The following is an 18,750-nucleotide window of genomic DNA, read 5'->3' on the forward strand; positions in this document are numbered from 1 at the left end:
AGGTGTAGAACTCTACACTGAAAAAAGTTTTCATATTGATTTCATCTGATTTTCACATGGATTGTTTTCATACGCGTGTCCATTGAATTTTATAGGAATATCACATAGATTTTGCGAAGTTATGTGATTTTCCAATAAGGACTATGTGATTTCCTAATGTTTTCCATAGACCGTATTGATTTCATGTGATATTTCCGAAGAAATTTTCATCGGGAAATCCAATAACAGTTATATAGCCAAGCTAATGGAAATTTTCCATTGGATATGTGATTTATTTTTTCAGTGTACGTCATCTCAGGCCTAGGTGTAATGCCTGGTTTAGATGGTGCAAGTGACTTGATTCAAGTCAATGGAAACTGTCCAATTGAACGCGAATAGAACGTGTAAACACCACCGCTCAACTCACTTGATCAACTGACTTGACTTGAACGAAAGTTGAACATGTTGAACTTTTTCATTCAAGTCAAACGAAATCATCTCACTTGCCTCGTCTAAACCCGCGATTCATGTGAGTTGAATTCAAGTCATCTGTCAAATGAGATGAATTCAATCCAGTATGCTTACGCACCGCACGAATTGAACAATGTAAACACTTCGTTCAATTTAAATGCTTTCAACTGCATTCAGGTGGACGTTCAAGTCGTTTGCTCAGTCTAAACACATCATTCAATTGGATTGAGCACATTTGAGAAGTTTGCAAGTGAAATGCTCGTTTCAGTTGATCAATGTAAACCAGGCTTAACGGAAATATGTTTTTTAAAGCCTTGCATGAAACCACAGAGAAACAGACGTAACACTTAGAACAAATTTCACTAAAAATCATCGTTACGAAAACGCAATCGCTCAATGCTAAAAATATTTATTTATTTAGTATGTGTTTGGCCGGGCCACCACTAGGTGGTGCTAGTGAACGAACGATGAACAAAAGCAAAAACGATGCCAGTACCGCGAGTGGTCATGTTCTGCATTTCTGCCTGGTTACTAAATTAGGAAAATAGCCAGATCAAAATTGAATGTGGTAGATCTTACGCCGTAACGCACCATTCCAAGGTGATCTACCAACGTTACGGGATGTCCTTCGAGTTATCGAAAGATTTCCCAGAAAATATTTCAAGCATTCCTTCCATGAATTTCTTCGAGGATTGCACAAGATTTTTTTCAAATTCCTTCACAAATTTCGCCAGGATTTTCTTTTTATAAATTCTTCCAGAAATGTCTCCACGAGTTCATCCAAATTAAATATTATGTATTTTTTCAAGGAAATATTCTAGGGATTCCTCGTGGAATTCCTGCATAAATTTCAGCATGGATTCCTTCAAAGATGCTTTAAAATATTACATCAGGTATATTTTACAACAAATCATTCGTTGTCCAAGGAATCTTTGAGTAATTTGACAAAGAATGTCTGTAGGAATTTCTCCAATCCTCCAGGAATTAATCCAAAATTCTCACAATAATTTTCCCCAGGAAAACCTCTATAATTCATTCGAGGAATTCTTCCACAGAATTTGCATAGAATTAAAAAAGACATGGACACCGTCTTCCGCCAGAGGCTGTACAGACTGAACGAAACTTAACACTAGACAACGAACACGACACACATTACGAACACCAGTGGAGGAAGAAATATTTTTTTTAAGACACTACACCGTCTCGTCTTCAACCAGAGGTTGCACAGACTGAACAATCACTAACATTAGGCAACGGACAACACGGAACACCCAGTGGACCAGTGATGAATTTTTCGTTTGACGAAAAGTTTCCTCCGACTGGAGCGGGAATCGAACCCTCACTCCGTGGCACTCACAATACGCCTAAACGACTGACGCCGCTAACCGCACGGCCACGAAGCCCACATTCATGTGAAAATTTTCATCACCCGGAGCGGGAATCGAACCCTCACCCCATAGCACGGTACGGTTATAGCTTGGTGACGCTAACCGCACGGCCACAAGGCTCCACTAATTTATCCAAGTATTCCTGTACAAATTCTACTATGAAATACTTAACCGTTATGTGGCCGGCAAACTTTTTGCTTTTTTTCTACACCGTGTATTTTAAATGGGTGCTGGGTACCCGGGTACCCTGCCGGTCACATAAGGGTTAAATATAGAATTTCCAGTTAACATAGTGGTTAATGCTATGGATCGTCAATCCGGAGACGACGGGTTCGATTCCCGTTCCGCTCGAAAAAATGTTTGTATCATTTTGATTGTCGCACAGTATACAATAGACTGGCCCAAATACAAAAATGTCGAAAAATTCCTCGGGGCACCCTCTAGAATCGTGCCTTTGGATGAGAGGAGCAATCTGTAAAAATTTCAGCTCAATCGGTTTAAAACTGAGCTGGCGCAAATGAGTTGAAGGTTTGTATGGGATCTTCAGTCCAAATATATGGGAAATTGGATGACCTCCAGTCTCTCATTCAGCACGCTGATTGTAAGAGTTTGATTTGGCTCATAATTGAAAAAATAATAGTTGATACCCTAAGAAACAACTTTGTAGAAGGCCACATCATGATATTTTAATGGCTTGTGTAAACGGCTTTATCACGCTGCTTGTGTCGGGTTGAACAATGAAGAGCTTGCCGCTGTATCACCGCCAAAGAGGAATAGTTTTTGGTTGTGCGACGATTGTTTTTCCCAATTTCTTCAGTGGAGAGAGAGTCACAAGGAACCAACCGAGCAATGCCGCCCGGTGTGCAGTTCAAAATGTGTGTTGCAACATGACGTAGATGAATTGAAATCTAAGGTCGAAGAAATTATGTCCGTTCTTGCCTCGAATGCTACATGCTCTTCGGGTTCGGATACTTCTTCAGCTATACGACATTCAACTCCTCGTTCATCGCCGCAACTGGAAACGATCCCCAATCGTGTGATGCCACTTGTGCCTGATGTTACCGATCTTACACGATCACAACAGACAACCTCTTCTTCAAATGCTCTTGATGAGAGTTTTGCCCTATTACTGACGAACATTGACGCGAGCGTATCAGAGGAAGATGTTCAACGGATGGTTTCTCGATGTTTGGGTGCCTGTGACAACGAATGTAAACATGTACGGAAGCTTGTTCCGCGATGGGTGGATTGTGATAATTTAGATTACGTATCATTTAAAGTTGTATTAACCAATAGATTGAAGCCTTCCGCTATGAGATCGTCTACTTGGCCAAAAAATGTTAAGTTTCGAGAATTCGTAAGAAAACAATGTACTTGGAAGCCCGATATTGTGTAGATTTTTTGACCTATATGTAAATGTATGACCAGTGATTTTAAAATGTTTATGTTGCTAAAGTGATTATGTATCTTTGTTTCCTGTAGTTTATATGGTGTGATAATACGAATTATGTATCTCTGTTTTTTGTCGTTTGTTTATGTTTTCAGTATTTTTGATATCTTAGTATAAGTATATTCAATAAGACTAAATAATGTCAGTTGAATTAATATAATAAATAAATAAATAAATAAATAAAACTTAATTTAGTTGCGGTTTCAGCTAACGAAAGCAGGATGAGGACATTTTCCCCCGTTTACACTCGTTTGTTACATGCAGCACGTGTTTGCTGTTCGAAACTTGCGCACCACATCATAGGCGGCTATGTTGTCCTTCATTTCAATTGCTCACGCACGTGGACGGGTATCGAAACAATGAAGAATTATATAGCTGCCTATGATGTAACATTAGAATAACTAGCCACAGAAGGTCAATGTCGCGACTGATCGTATGACTAACATCTATTTATTTATTTATTTATTTATTTTTAACTAAAAATTTGGAAGAGGGAAAAACCCCTTTGAGCGATTTCCATTTGAAATACTTCTCAAAAAGGCACAAAACCTCTTCATCTTTTCAAAAACATTATAATAGGGAATCGCGCTACTTGGGCGGTGGCTTCTATATTCGTCTGTTTTCCACTATAACTCAGTCAATCTTGAACCAATTGACACAATTCTTGGAATGCGGTGAGATAGGTATAGTATCTACCCGTGTACAAAATTTCAAGTCAATCGGTTCAAAATTGACCGAGTTACAGTGGAAAACAGACGAAAATAACAGACGAAGAAAACCACCGCCCAAGTAGCGCGATACCCTAATAAAGTTAAAAACTAAAGGCTCAAACGGCAAAAAACCATAGCAGAGCCAGCGTCTTGATGCTTCATCGATTGGATCTAGGGTCATCATTTGCTCAAGAGCCATCAAGGGTCATCAATGAATCATATCTGAAAAATAAAGCAAAAAAAAAACAGAAGAAACAAAAGATTTCAAACAGCATATGAAATTTCATTTAAAAATTCAAATAACAACTTCATTATAGGTAAACATTTTCTACCGAGTATATCACGTACAGATTCCGGAATGGAATGGTTGAAAAGATTCAAACTACAAAAGAATCTTTTTCTAGGTAATTCAAACCTATGGCATACAAATACAATGTGATCAATGTCTTCATAAAAATCTCCGCAATCACATAAATTAGAATCCTTAATATTGATGCGGTATAAATGACTATTACAAATGTAATGATTTGAAATTATTCTCGAAAAAGTACATATCATATTTCTACTAATAGACAAATTTTTGAACCATGCAATTTTATTTACTTTAGGACAAATGGAATGACACCAACGTCCTTTATCACTAGAATCCCAAACATTTTGCCAGTTATTCAAACAATATTCATTAAGCTTTGGAAAGAATTCTGATGCATAAAATTTGCGATTGAAAATTATTCCACTATGCACTCCCAATTTGGCTAAAGAGTCAGCTTGTTCATTTCCATAAATATTACAATGTGCTGGAACCCATACAAATTTGATTAAAAATCCTCGACAGAATAAATCATATAAAATGTTTTTAAGATCTAAAAATATGATATGGGTTTTAAAATTTAAATGCATGGAATTCAAAGCATTCAAACAGCTCAAACTATCAGAACATATAATGTATAAATTTGGATCACATTCACTGATTAAACTGCAAGAGAAATATAAGGCTATTAATTCGGCAATAAATATAGAACACGGACTTTGCAATTTGAAAAAATGGGCCAGATTTATGTTATAAACCCCAAAACCTGCAATATTTTCACAGAAAGATCCATCTGTGAAATAAATTTGGTTACGATTGACTCCCTCAAATTTTCGTTCAAATAATAAACTGGCAAACCGAGAATGTTCTTGTTTTGGAATTTGCTTTAATTCTTCATGTAAAGATAAATCAACTAAAGGCTGAAATGTATGAATGTTAATATTAAAATTATGGAAACTAGCAGTAGCAAGTTCTACATTTTCAGCAGAGCAATAAATAAATGAATCTAGTATTTTACTTGTTGGATTAATTTCATACAAAGAATTTAGGATATTAATTATCGGATGATTATATGAAAAACATTGTAACAAAAATTTACAATTCAATTTTTGAAAACGAATTTTAAGAGGTTCTATTCCAGCTAAAACTTCAATTGATTGAGTATGAGTTGAATTCATTAATTTTAAACAAATTCTCAAACATCGGAACTGAATTTTTTCAAGTTTTGAAAAATGAGTTTGAATTGCACTGCCAAATGTAAAACAGCCATATTCCATAACTGAACGAATTGTTGTTTTATAAAGAGTAATTAAATCAGAAGGATGAGCCCCCCACCAAGTGCCAGTAATTGTACGAAGGAAGTTAATTCTTTTCGAACATACTTTTTGAATATACAAAATATGATTGGCCCAATTTAATTTCGAATCAAACCATAACCCGAGATATTTATAATCATAAACTTGTTCAATGTCATGCCCACTTAAATATAAGTTTATACTGATGTTTGCCTCGCCCTTACAGCGTCACTAGCGGTACTAGAAGTGTCAAATAAATTTTGTTTATCAAAACAAAAGATCCTCTGTAAGATGGACACTTAAAAACAGTCAATTATAACAATTAAAGTTACTAAAATAATAAATTAGGAAAAGTGACTACAGCGCCATTGGAGTTCTAGTGCATAGGTTCCCAAACTTTCCGGTCGCGCGACCCCCTTTTGCCAGCAGACGTAGTATTCGCGACCCCCCATAGAAATTTCCTCATTTGTTGTCTATTACAGTTAAACATTTTACTGTCCCTCGCGACCCCCTGGATGAAGGCCGGCGACCCCCCTGGGGGGTCGCGACCCACAGTTTGGGAAACCATGTTCTAGTGTATTTCTATTGATGTAACGCGCAAGCTTCGACCGACAAACACGTGCTGCATGTAACAAACGAGAGTAAACGGGGGAAGATGTCCTCATCCTGCTTTCGTTAGCTGAAACCGCAACTTAATTAAGTTTTATCATGATGTGGTCTTCTACAAAGTTGTTCATTAGGGTATCAACTACCATTCCTTCAATTCTGAGCTAAATCAAACTCTCTTAACCGGCGTACTGAGTGGGATATTGTAGGTCATCCAATTTCCCATATATTCGGACTGAAAATCCCATACAAACCTTCAACTCATTTGCGCCAGCTCAGTTTTAAACCGATTGAGCTGAATCTTTCACAGATTGCCTTTGGATGGCACGATTCCAAATTTTTTTTTTCTCGCCATACCGTGTGCGCACCTAACTTTGCGCAGGTCCAAACTTTGCGCATTCTTGTAAAATAACGAAACAAATAGCTAAATGTCAACACATTCACCAGTTTAATCATTGCACTAGCATTGTGTAAACGTAAACATTATTTGAAAAATATTTATTTGCCATAAAATCTTTGTTTATGTTTAATAATAAACAAAAAAATACACAAAAACTTCAAAATTTGCCTCGCCCTAACACGCTTACCAAGAAGTAACTCTACTAAAAATCAACATATTCCTCGATAAAACTGTACAACGATGATTAATTTTGCAGTTAATTGACAAAAAAGATGATATTCTAGTAATATCAATCACAGTTCGTAATAAATTTTTCAATTTTATTAGTAAATAGTGGTGCGCAATGTTTGGAACCATTATTTGCACTGTGTTCCTAATTTTTGCGCACTTTCAGTAAACGCATGGTGAACGTGAATATATGACTTATGAACCATTTAAATATTATGTAACACCAGTACTGATAATTTCAGGCCTGCTTCTAAACCATGTAGCAGATTTTGTATAGAAATTAGTAGAAAATTGTATGAACCGTAGCACTACGGCAGGCACTCTCCATCTGTCTACAAGGAGACGAGGTTTGTGAACATTCCTTCATTTGGCTTTTCCGGCGGTCAATGTTAGGGACGATTCAACTATGACGTCCACCATTTTTTAGAGTTTTAGAACCCCCTCTTTCCCTGGGCCACCCCGTCACGCTTCATAGTATACCTAATACATGACATATCACACTTTTTCAGACAACCCCAACCCTCTCCCCCCAAAGATGGACGTCATATTTAAATGACCCCTTATTGTTCCTATCCGTAACGGTCACTTCATTTATCAAGAAGCTTTTACCTTTGATCTTTAACCACAGGAAACTCCTCATGAAGTTTGGATTTTTCACACGGTATGTGCCTAGTACGAACCGCAGACGAAATCAAAAACTCCGGAGGCCTCCGTTCCCCCTCCCTCGTAGGACAAAGTATTTCAACAAAGATCAATTAAGGGCACACTATCTGATCTGAATAACTCTAGTTTAATGGGAAACCATTAAATAATAGCATTTTTGATTACTTTTTTGAGCAATTCATAGCATGCGCAAAGTTAGGCACACCATGCGCAAAGTTAGGAACAATCGAAGATTTTGAGCGCAAAGTTAGGAACAAGGCAATGAAATAGTTTTTCTATTTTAAGTATTTTTTTGTTAATATTATGATTTTTTTTTATATTGCAGACTCAAAGAAGGATCATTAGTCTATTGTATGAGCATGTGGTTCATGATATATTTTGTTTGTTTGTAATTTTTATAACGACTATAAATTTGATTTTTCTTAACTGCGCAGAGTTTGGTGCATACACGGTACAAATGTGGGCCGGTCTAGTATACAAATTAATGCAATGGAGGGCAAAGAAAGCTCTTCGATTAATAACTGTGGAAGTGCTCAAAGACCACTAAGTTTAAGAGAGGCAGGTCAAGTTCCAGTAAGAACGTAGAGACATGCAGACGAAGAAGAAAACCATTAAATCGGTGTACGATGGAAATTGTCAGGAAGTTATATCTGTTTGTCTGTGGTCTATCTGTCTGTCTGACCAATAGAATCTGTGGTACCTTGTGGTATGCACATAACAAATTATTGTATTACTCTATTACGTTTAGCGTGTATGTTTACATTGAGTATCTGTCATATGTGGAGATGTTGTTATTGTTGTCTGGAGTGTGAATCATTGTATGTAATATTGAAGTATCGATAATAAAGTATATACAAATAATGAATACAGTTGTTGAATAATCATTACAGAGAAAGATTCCCATATTGGCGACGAGAACGGTGAACAGTGCATGTGAAATTAGTTTAATTTCGGTTCGGGAAGTGTTGTCTTTGGAAAAAAAGAAAGAGATGAGTGGTATGTGGTGCATGCAGAGTGGTGATGACCTCCAGGTGATGACTTGTGATTGAATTTCAACATTGGAATCAAAAAGGTAAATATTGTGTACTAACTGTTCAATATGAATCAATCTATTTGTACCTTCGAATAATGACAATGATTAACCTGTGAGAGATTTTGATGGTGATCGGTATTGTTTAGTTCAAATCGATGGCAATCACTATTGTCAGATAAAGAAATAAAGAACTGTGAAGAAAATCTAAGTTTTGTTGATATTGATACTCGTTGAATGGGGTTGTTGTCCTAAATCTAGACTTAAATGCTGAATGATGAATGAAGTATTGATTTGTTAACCGCATGGCCGAGGAAGGCGTAGAGGTGAAACAATATTTTGAAATCAAATTTTGCTGTTGCTGTTAAAAGTCAGTGAAGGCGATGAAAGCCAATGAAGGCGATAAAAGCTAATGAAGGCGACATTCTTGAAATATCCGTAAAAGGCGGAAAGGATTACAGATAGAAAAGCCGTTGAAGGCGGAAAGACTTTTCGAAAGCAGGAAAAATGTTATAGGCAGAAGAGCCGACTAAGGCGAAAAACTGTCGATGGCGGAAAGATCCGTCGGAGAGTGAAAAGCTGTTGAAGGCGAAAAAACCGTTGAAGGTGGAAATGCCGTTAAAGGCGGTAAGACCTGCAAGGCAGATATAGTCGATTCTTTGTAGAGCCGTATAAGGCGAATTGTGTTATTAAAAATTAAAGTACTAAAAATGCAACAGTGTCGTAAATTTCGTAAGAAACAGATTACCAGCCAACGCAGATTTAAGGCGAAACTGGATCCATTTCCTCACTTTTTGGTTTTTGATTTTTAATAAAATAACGAAGCAATATTTTCAAAATCGGTTTTCGTACACATGTAGAGTATGGATCAAGGTATCTCCTGAATTTTTCCCTGGTGGAAAAAGTTTTTCGTTTTTGAAAAAAACATTTTTAAACAAAATTGCACAAAAAAATGGTTTCTGCGAAAACGAAAAACTTTTTCCACCAGGGAAAAATTTAGGAGATACCTTGATCCATACTCTACATGTGCACGAAAACCGATTTTGAAAATATTGCTTCTTTATTTAATAAAAAATCAAAAACCAAAAAAATGAGAAAATGCTTCCAGTTTCGCCTTAAGGGCTGTTTGCAGATCAGAAGGAATTTCTCGGCCTATCTTGATGCATGGGAAATTCCTTGGCTGAATCGCTCAAGAAACCGTTTTTTCTTCGATCGCAGTACGCAGTTTCGAAGAAATGACAGTTCAAATGGCAGTCACCGTAGAAAGTTTCTGCCAGGAATCGTTCTAGAAGTTTCTTGAGTGATTTCTCTTGAACTCCAATCCGGGATTTTTAGTTAAATGGAATCATTAAAAATTAAATTTCACACCAATTAAGTGGCAGCTGAGAAGGCGAAAGACAAAACTAAACTTTAGGCTGAGCGTTAGGAACGAATAGTATTTGAATATGTTCCAAATGCAAATATAACTGAGCAGATACTGAGATTGTTGTGGACCCACTTCAGGTGATATATATTGAAGTTATCATTGCTCAGTAAAGTATAATAAGTCTACGAGACGTAAAAAGGGTTGGCTCTTGAAACCAAATTAACATGAAGACATGATTTAACTAATGCTTTGTCCTCTCTTACAAGACTTAAAATGTAACTTCAAGATGATTAACATCAAAGTGTGGAAAACGAGTACGTGTGTACAAATAAAATTTATATATTAAATCCATGGATTTTTACCAATAAAAATGTGTGTACATGTATAAGTGATATTTGTGTTAATAAGTTCATTAAAAATTTGAATAAAAATGTGCTTTAAATAGTTTCAGTACATAGAATTAAATCCTAGAGGCAAGCGTAAGGGCCATAATGACACAGACAACCACGGTCAGTGTGCACTACGTCAGACTTGTAAGCGTAAAAAAAATGAGGATGTATTTCATCGAAAAGATGTGAAATAAGTGATATGATAGACAGATGATTGGGCTTTGCAATATTGCAGAATATTCTAGTCCGATCCAACGAATATTATCAATATGATTAGCATATGTAGAAAATCAGAGTTACTTAAAGATAAAAAGTTCTAAATTTTGACGGTACATTGAATGCGAATAATTTGGAAAAGGCTTGTTGAAATAGCCTCATTAGGTATCTAGAGTGAGAACATAACATGTTGAGGGGCTTTTGCAATATTTTGGAGGTACACCATGAAAATAAGTCCTACAGTTCAGAACCCAAAAGAGCGACATCAAAGGAACAAATTTTTGGTTTTGTAATGTTAAAATAGGTTTGATTGAGCACGAATCACCAGTAAATGCGGGAAAATATGCCTCGTAGAATGTAAACCTATTGAACGACCAAACCGTAAAAATAAACTCATTCAGTTTGAAAGGTAAATGGTAAATCATGAGAATTCCGAAATTATCGGAAACATGATTCCTAAAAACGTGGACACCTATATAGGTGAATCGTCGAAAAGTGCTCCAATAAGATGATCAATTTATTTTGTTATCTGAAGAAAATTGCTTTGTATATAATAATTGGCTACTAACTAAGTATCATTACGTTTTCGGTTGGAAGCCGAAGTGACTGGCGGTGCGAAAATTGATGTATAACCAACTTATAAACATAGCAACTCGATTCAGATTAGTGCTAATTTCAGCTCTTAAGTAGTTTAATGATGCGCAATACCAGCAATCGGTGCGCTAGTGCGGGTGCGAGTTTTGTGAACAATATGTGTTAAATATAATTCAAAAACTGGATGTTTTCAAGTTTTCAAATTACTATTTAGCTAAAACTAGTATTACAAATATTGCTTTGGACAAGTGACGTTTTTTGAAATCCTGATTTGATTTAAAAAAAGTATCAATCCCTTCGATATTTAGAAAACATCTGTAAAGCCAAACTTCTGAATATATTCTGAATAAGAAACGAGTTCCAGCGAAGTTCGCTAAAAAAACATAAAATGAAATAGTGTTTGTATGACACTAGGACACTTTGGATCGAAAACGAGTTAATGGATATTGATAATATTTCCACTGTAACATTCGTGCAGTGTTCCGACATATTAGTTAATGCCTTAATAATAATCTGAATATACATACCTTTTGTATGAGATTCTTCTATGAAAGGACATGTCAAAAAAAATCAGTGGGCAGTATACAATGTTTGCATGCTAGCTGTCATTGAAAACATTTGAGAAGAGGAAAGCAATTCAATCAATTCATCAGCAAAGGTAATATTTAGCTTGACACACAGTATTAAAAATATTTTGGGATTTGGGAAAATACTTGGGTCAAAATAATATTTCTTTTTAGGTACGACCATAAGTAACGGCCAAGTAATTTACCAAAATGCCGAGCAGAGATGGATGACCAAATGGATGACTGTACTACTAATTCTGATGTGAGACTGAAGCGAGACGTTCATAAACTGAGGAGACTATAAGCGAAAACAACCTGGAGTGACCTTGCTGCGGATCTGGAGAAAAAACGAGATGTGGTACCTTGTGGTATGCACATAACAAATTATTGTATTACTCTATTACGTTTAGCGTGTATGTTTACATTGAGTATCTGTCATATGTGGAGATGTTGTTATTGTTGTCTGGAGTGTGAATCATTGTATGTAATATTGAAGTATCGATAATAAAGTATATACAAATAATGAATACAGTTGTTGAATAATCATTACAGAGAAAGATTCTCATAGAATCAATTAACTAGAGAGGACGACTGTCGCTGCTGTTCCCTGTATCTATCTGTCAAACTGCATACTTTTTCGCTTTGACACTTATACCCCCCCCCCCCCCTTCTATTTCCGCCAGTAAGAGCGATGAGTACAGCAGCGCGGGAGGTGATTGGTACTACTCAAAGACGACATAAAAACGGGTGGTTCGACGAGGAGTGCCAGAGGGTAACGGACGAGAAGAATGTTGCCAGAAGCCGGATGTTGGTGTCGAGGACCCGGCAGAGTAGGGAGCGATATAGGGAAGCAAGAGTAGCCGAAAAATGAATCCACCGCAAAAAGAGAAAAGAGCACGAGAAAAATGTGATTGCTCAGGCGCAAGAGAGTAATGAACAGAATGATATGCGGAGATTTTACGAAACTGTCAATGGCGTGCGGAGAAAAACAGCGCCTTCTTCCGTCATGTGCAACGACTGTAATGGAAACTTGCTGACAGACAAGACAATGGTGGCTGCCAGGTGGAGAGAGCACTTCGAGGTATTGTTGAACGGTGGGAGTGGGAGAGCGACGGACATAATTCGAATCGGCGACGACGGACAAGCTGTGGAACCTCCAACGCTAGACGAGGTCAAGACAGCCATTAGAGGACTGAAGAACAACAAGGCTGCTGGGAAGGACGAACTCCCGGTCGAGCTTCTCAAGCACGGTAGTGAGCAGCTGTATCAACTCTAACACCGTATTATATTGAAGATATGGGAGGCGGAAGAACTGCCTGCTAGTTGCTTGGATGGTCTCATTTGCCCTCTTTTCAAGAAAGGGCATCGATTGGAGTGCGCGAATTACAGAGGAATAACACTCCTCAATTCAGAGTACAAAATTTTGTCCGGAGTTCTGTTCCACAGGCTGAGGCCGATTGAGGAGTCCTTCGTCGGAGAATATCAGGCAGGATTTCGTGAGGGCCGATCAACAACGGACCAGATGTTCACCCTGTGGCAGATTCTTGATAAATTTCGGGAGTACAACTTGCAGACCCATCATCTGTTTATTGATTTCAAGGCGGCGTACGATTCAGTGAAGAGAAACGAGTTATGGCAGATTATGATGTATTTCCGGCGAAGCTGATTCGTGCGACGCTTGACGGATCGAAATCAAGTGTACGGGTTGCGGATGAAATTTCGTCATCGTTCGTAACCTTGGACGGACTGAAGCAGAGCGATGCTCTTTCGAACTTACTGTTCAACATAGCACTGGAAGGAGCGGAACCATTGTCACGAAGTCGCATAGCTCCCGGGCCGTGGAAGAGGCGTTCGTACCTTTTAAGAGGGAGACTGCGAGGATTGGACTTACGATTAACACCACAAAGACTAAGTACATGATTGCTGGTGTTCAACGTCGGTCCGGCCGTGGTAGTGGTGACGAAGTGGTGCTAGATGGGGAAAAGTTTGAAGTTGTGGATGAATTTGTTTATCTTGGTACTCTAGTGACGTGCGATAATGATGTTACCCGCGAGGTGAAAAAACGGATTGCGGCTGCAAATCGGGCCTTTTTCGGTCTGCGAAACCAGCTGAGGTCCCGCAGGCTGCAAACGAAGACAAAACTCGCGTTGTACAAGTCTCTGATTCTCTCGGTCGCTTTATACGGTCATGAAACGTAAACGTTAAAAGAAGTTGATCGGAGAGCCTTTGCAGTCTTCGAACGTAAAGTGCTGCGAACAATACTCGGCGGTAAACTGGAGGACGGCATCCGGCGGCGTCGCATGAACTACGAATTGTACCAGGTATATAAAGAGATGGATGTAGTGAAGCGAATACCACACGGCAGGCTGCGGTGGGCTGGACACGTACATAGCTCATATGCCGGAGGAACGACTAGCTAAAATTATATTCAGCAGAGAAGGGGTCGTCGGTATAGATAGTAGAGTAAACATAGATCCGCGGACACCGCTGACTAAAATGTTTCAAGCGTGTAAGTAGTAAATTTCAAGAGTGCGACGGTTGAATATGACGTCATGCGTTCCATTGATGTTGTCCAAATCGTGACGTCATGCTCGTTTGGATACAGATTTTGACAGTTCGTTTGGATACAACGGATTCATCAACACGGATCTATGTTTACTCTACTATCTATAGTCGTCGGCTTCGTGGAAGGTCGCGCACACGTTGGCTTTTTGCAGTTGAGGAGGACTTAAGGACTATAAACGTTCAGGGCGCGACTGGAAGCGATTGACCCAGGACCGAGGCCAGTGGAGGCGGATACTTCATTCGGCGTAGACTCACCGCTACGAGTTGTAGCCCATTAAGTAAGTATTTCTGTTTGTCTGTGGTCTATCTGTCTGTCTGACCAATAGAATGAATGAACTATAGAGGACGAATGTCGCTTCTGTTCCCTGTGTTCTCGTTCGCAAACATACAGAGAACCTATCTGTCAAACTGCATACATTTTCGCATTGACACTTATATCCCTCCCCCCCCCCTCCTATCTCCGCCAGCAAGAGATGTTGCGGCGACGACGCCAGCGACATTCGTCCGCTAATAGTTCAATAACTGTATTGTCTGACCCTTATGGGATTGATTTGGAAACTAATGTACTGATTGGTATAAACATTTGCATGCAGTTTTCTTGGACTTCTTCTTCTTCTTTGTGGCTCTACGTCCCCACTGGGACTTGGCCTGCCGCGCTTCAACTTAGTGTTCTTTGAGCACTTCCACAGTTATTAATTGAAGGGTTTTCTTGGACGGTGAAGGTTTTTAGCTTGATTTAAAACCCTTCCCTCTCTGGAAAGGGGGGGGGGGCTCTTCTTCTTCTTCTTTTCTGACCAACTATCACCGTTTGGCGCCAGTTGTGTTTTACGTCGGCTGGGTCTAGGAGCTAAGCCTTGGAGACAGCCACCATACCTGGGACCCTACAATTCGAACCCATCAACACATGGACCGGGACCTACGGCTTAACGTCAGTGCAGCGGAGGACGGAGATGAATCAACTCCCACGCTGAGGGATGTTAAGGATGCCATTCACCAGCTCAAAACCAACACAGCAGCTGGTAAGGATGGTATCGCAGCTGAACTCATCAAGAAAAGTTGGCCACCTGTCTGCATCTGCTGATAGTCAGGATCTGGGAAACCGAACAGCTACCGGAGGAGTGGAAGGAAAGGGGTAATCTGCCCCATTCACAAGAAAGGCGACCATTTGGAATGTGAGAACTTCAGGGCGATTACTGCCACGAATGCTGCCTACAAAGTGCTATCCCAGATCATCTTCCGTCGTCTGTCACCTAAAACGAATGAGTTAGTGGGAAGTTATCAAGCCGGCTTCATCGACGGCCGGTCGACAACGGACCAGATCTTTACCGTACGGCAAATCCTCCAGAAATGCCGTGAATACCAGGTCCCAACGCATCACCTGTTCATCGACTTCAAAGCGGCATACGATCAGGGATGAGACCATTCATTTGCAAAAAGTTACATTCACTTGCTATTATCTCAGTTCAGAAGCATGCTATCGAAAAACAATGTATGGATGAATTTAATCTTGTAGTTTTATCTGAAACTTTGCCGAATAACATTGGGGTCGCACACGCATACCGAAGTCATGAGCGAGCTGTGAAGGCAACTCTCCACGCGGTGAATGTAAATTACATTCACGCCGTGGAGAGTTGCGTTTGCTGCCTTCTGTTGACTAAACTATTATTACGTTAATAAATTCTTCTATCAGTAGAAAAAGACCGATATAGTCATAAAATGATTAAGTTATAAATAGAATACGGTCGATAAATCAGAATATAACTTGTATAATCTTGGAGCAAATCAATGCATTCCAAGAGTCTGCCTACACGTAGTGCTCAATGATTACGAAGCTTTCAACTTCGAGTTGTTCCTGAAAAAATTATCGGCCTTATTGAAGCACAATACGAGGCATTTTCGTGCAGAGTACTGCACAACGGTGCCTTGTCCGATCCTATCCGAGCCGTCGCTGGAGTGAGGAAAGAATGTATACTATCACCGCTACTGTTTCTCATCGCAATCAACGAGATCCTGGTAAGTGCGATGATCGTGAACCAAATCGTGGGTTGCTGTGGCAGCCCATTACTACGGAGTCATTTAGGTCTTCGAACTGTCTGATTCTGATGACGTTTCTCTCTTAGCTCAACGGCGCACTGATATGCAAAGTAAGCTCAATTACCTTGCCGATCGCTCCACAGCAAGTAAAAGCTCTAATGGAATGAAGTATGTGCTAAAATATGGCTCAGATGTTGAGGACCCATTGCTACCGAATAAAAGAGCAAATAAATATTACGTAACTAGATTTTTTATTCCACAATCTTCGACCTTACATAGACATAAAAAATACTTTACTGGCAGAAGTGGAGAGTATCACGAATAACGCGAGCGTAGTTGTTGAAGCGTTCCACTCCGCGGTCGACGCAGGTCATGATGCGTGGAAGCATATCGGTTCTCAGGTCGAAGATTTCCTGGAGGGTGCGTTCCAGAGCGGGCTGAGTGACCTGCTGGAAGTATTCGTACTTTTCGTTGATCTGAGCACCGACAATGGTCGAGATGGACTCGGTGTAATCGATGGCGTTCCAGTCGATGAATCCACGGACGACGATGTTCTGCAGCTCGGTGGACTGGACCTGGGCATCTTCGATGGCGCTGTGCACATCGGCGGTGGCTCCAGTGATGTCCAAGTTGGCCTGGCTGGCGCAACGCTGCAGGGCCTGTCCCACCCATTCGATTTCCAGTTCCCAGTTGGCGGTGGCCACATCGAGACAAGCCTGCTGGGCAGACGAGCCCGAGACCAGTTCTTCGGTGTCTTCCTTGATCTGTTCGACTTCCTCCAGGGCGCCGTTCATGCGGGCAATCAAGTCACGGTTCAGGTCAATCAGCTGGTCGCTCATGGTGAAACGCATGTTGTCGAAGGTGCCCTCCATCAGCTGGTGGACGGTTTCGGCCTGGGCCTGGATTTCCAGCAGGTAATCGACGAACTCATCCTGGCTTTGGGCCAACGACTAACGGGGCGTAGAAGAACCACAGAGCAATTAGTTATCTTAATATAATGATACCTATGTAAATGAATTATATCAACATTGTAATTCACTTCTTTTTTAAGATATCAGTCATACAGATCATTTTTCGATAGCAGATTGAGGACGTTGACGAAAGAGTTTTGAATCAATGTTTAATTGTTTAAAAACTTTTAAAATCCTGGGAAAAATCAGCCTTGGGCTGAAAATCATCCTAATAAAGATAAATTATAATAATAAAACTCCGTCAAAGGATCCAAGAGACATTCGATTATACTATGCGTTATTAAATCATTGCTATTGCTATGAAAATATTGTCTCTAGGATGTGATTAACCAACCTGGGACCGAAAATCTCTATAATAAAGAAATAATAATAATGAACTCTCTCTGGATTCTCTAATTATGAATATGAGTTGCCACTTTCGCCACAAGATGCGAAAGCTAGTGACCAGATTGTGATTGTGAAGTGAATTACATTGTCAATTTTATAATTTTCATCAGTAACTTTCTCAAGAACTTCAAATCTGAATGTAGTGCTATTCTGCTATTCTGCTATTATCAACGCAAACTTCAAATCTGAATGTAGTGTAGCAAATAATTAAGACTTTTTTTCCTTATTTCGTTTCATGACTGGGGCAGCCATTTTGAATCACTGTATAACTGTCTTGAGACAACTACACTTCTTTTACAAAAATATGGGGATTTTCCATTTAAGTACACAAATACTAAGTATTACTGCATCACAACTTAAGTTTGGACTGTTAGACTAAATCTGATTTGGATGTTCCGTAACACACTAGATTCTACTGGTATACTCTACTAGGTACTTCACTATACTTCCTCGATCCTCGAGGGATATCCTCGATCACACTTACCTGTCCGGCAATGGCCAACAGCAAACACAAGAAGAATTTCATGACTAGAGTTCGGTATTTAGCAAGAAAACTGCTAGGCTACTTTTCAATCCGCTTCCAAGGAAGGCTTCAACTCAACTGACCTCAAACGGGTGGCAATTTGAAATTAAACTTCTGTCCACCCTCAATCGGTATCGATCTGGTATTTAACACACAATCAAATCATGCTTCATCAACATTGACGTGGCGGATGCCGTGTAGAAGGATTTAGAGACCGTATCGATAGGGGCAGCTGTTGGGACGCTGATTATCAGAGTCAGGAAATTTACGAGACAAGGCTGCCTTTGTAGGAAAGAGGCAGGAGATGTCGTAATAGTGAGCGAGTTAATCTAATCTTTCCCGCCAAACGACCGACCACAAACTTATGACCCTGCTGTAATTCTGGCAATCGAACGGCTGAAAAACCACACACAGGATGATGTCCACATTGTGCCGATAAGATTATACGGCTTGATTGGGGAGACCTGCAATATCAGCGCTAATTGGTCAATTCGGGAAATTGACCATCCAGCGCAGTATTGGAACTAATTCCGCAAGCCAAGTGTCGGAGAATGTTATCGATGTTTTTATGCATGTAACCTCACCGTCCGAGGAAGTGAACGATAATGC

At 39.5% G+C, this 18,750-nt stretch overlaps 1 protein-coding gene across 1 annotated transcript; it reads right to left on the bottom strand.

The window, feature by feature from the left end:
* Positions 1–16,492: 16,492 nt before the first annotated feature.
* LOC109402253 (uncharacterized) lies at positions 16,493–18,263 on the bottom strand. Its single transcript, XM_019674905.3, has 2 exons — positions 18,103–18,263; positions 16,493–17,210 (listed from the first exon to the last, which is right to left on the bottom strand). The coding sequence occupies exons 1-2, from the start codon at positions 18,142–18,144 to the stop codon at positions 16,554–16,556; spliced, it is 699 nt and encodes a 232-aa protein (XP_019530450.1). The 5' UTR covers positions 18,145–18,263; the 3' UTR covers positions 16,493–16,553.
* Positions 18,264–18,750: the final 487 nt, after the last annotated feature.

The sequence above is a fragment of the Aedes albopictus genome, chromosome 1 (assembly GCF_035046485.1).
Source record: "Aedes albopictus strain Foshan chromosome 1, AalbF5, whole genome shotgun sequence".
Lineage (NCBI taxonomy): Eukaryota > Metazoa > Arthropoda > Insecta > Diptera > Culicidae > Aedes > Aedes albopictus.

What these genes read in the sequence shown, in the direction of transcription:
- LOC109402253 (XM_019674905.3), bottom strand. Translation starts at nt 18,144, where the DNA reads ATGAAATTCTTCTTGTGTTTGCTGTTGGCCATTGCCGGACAG. An exon ending in TGTTGGCCATTGCCGGACAG is followed by an intron (nt 17,211 to 18,102) that starts GTAAGTGTGATC and finishes ACGCCCCGTTAG; the next exon opens with TCGTTGGCCCAAAGCCAGGA.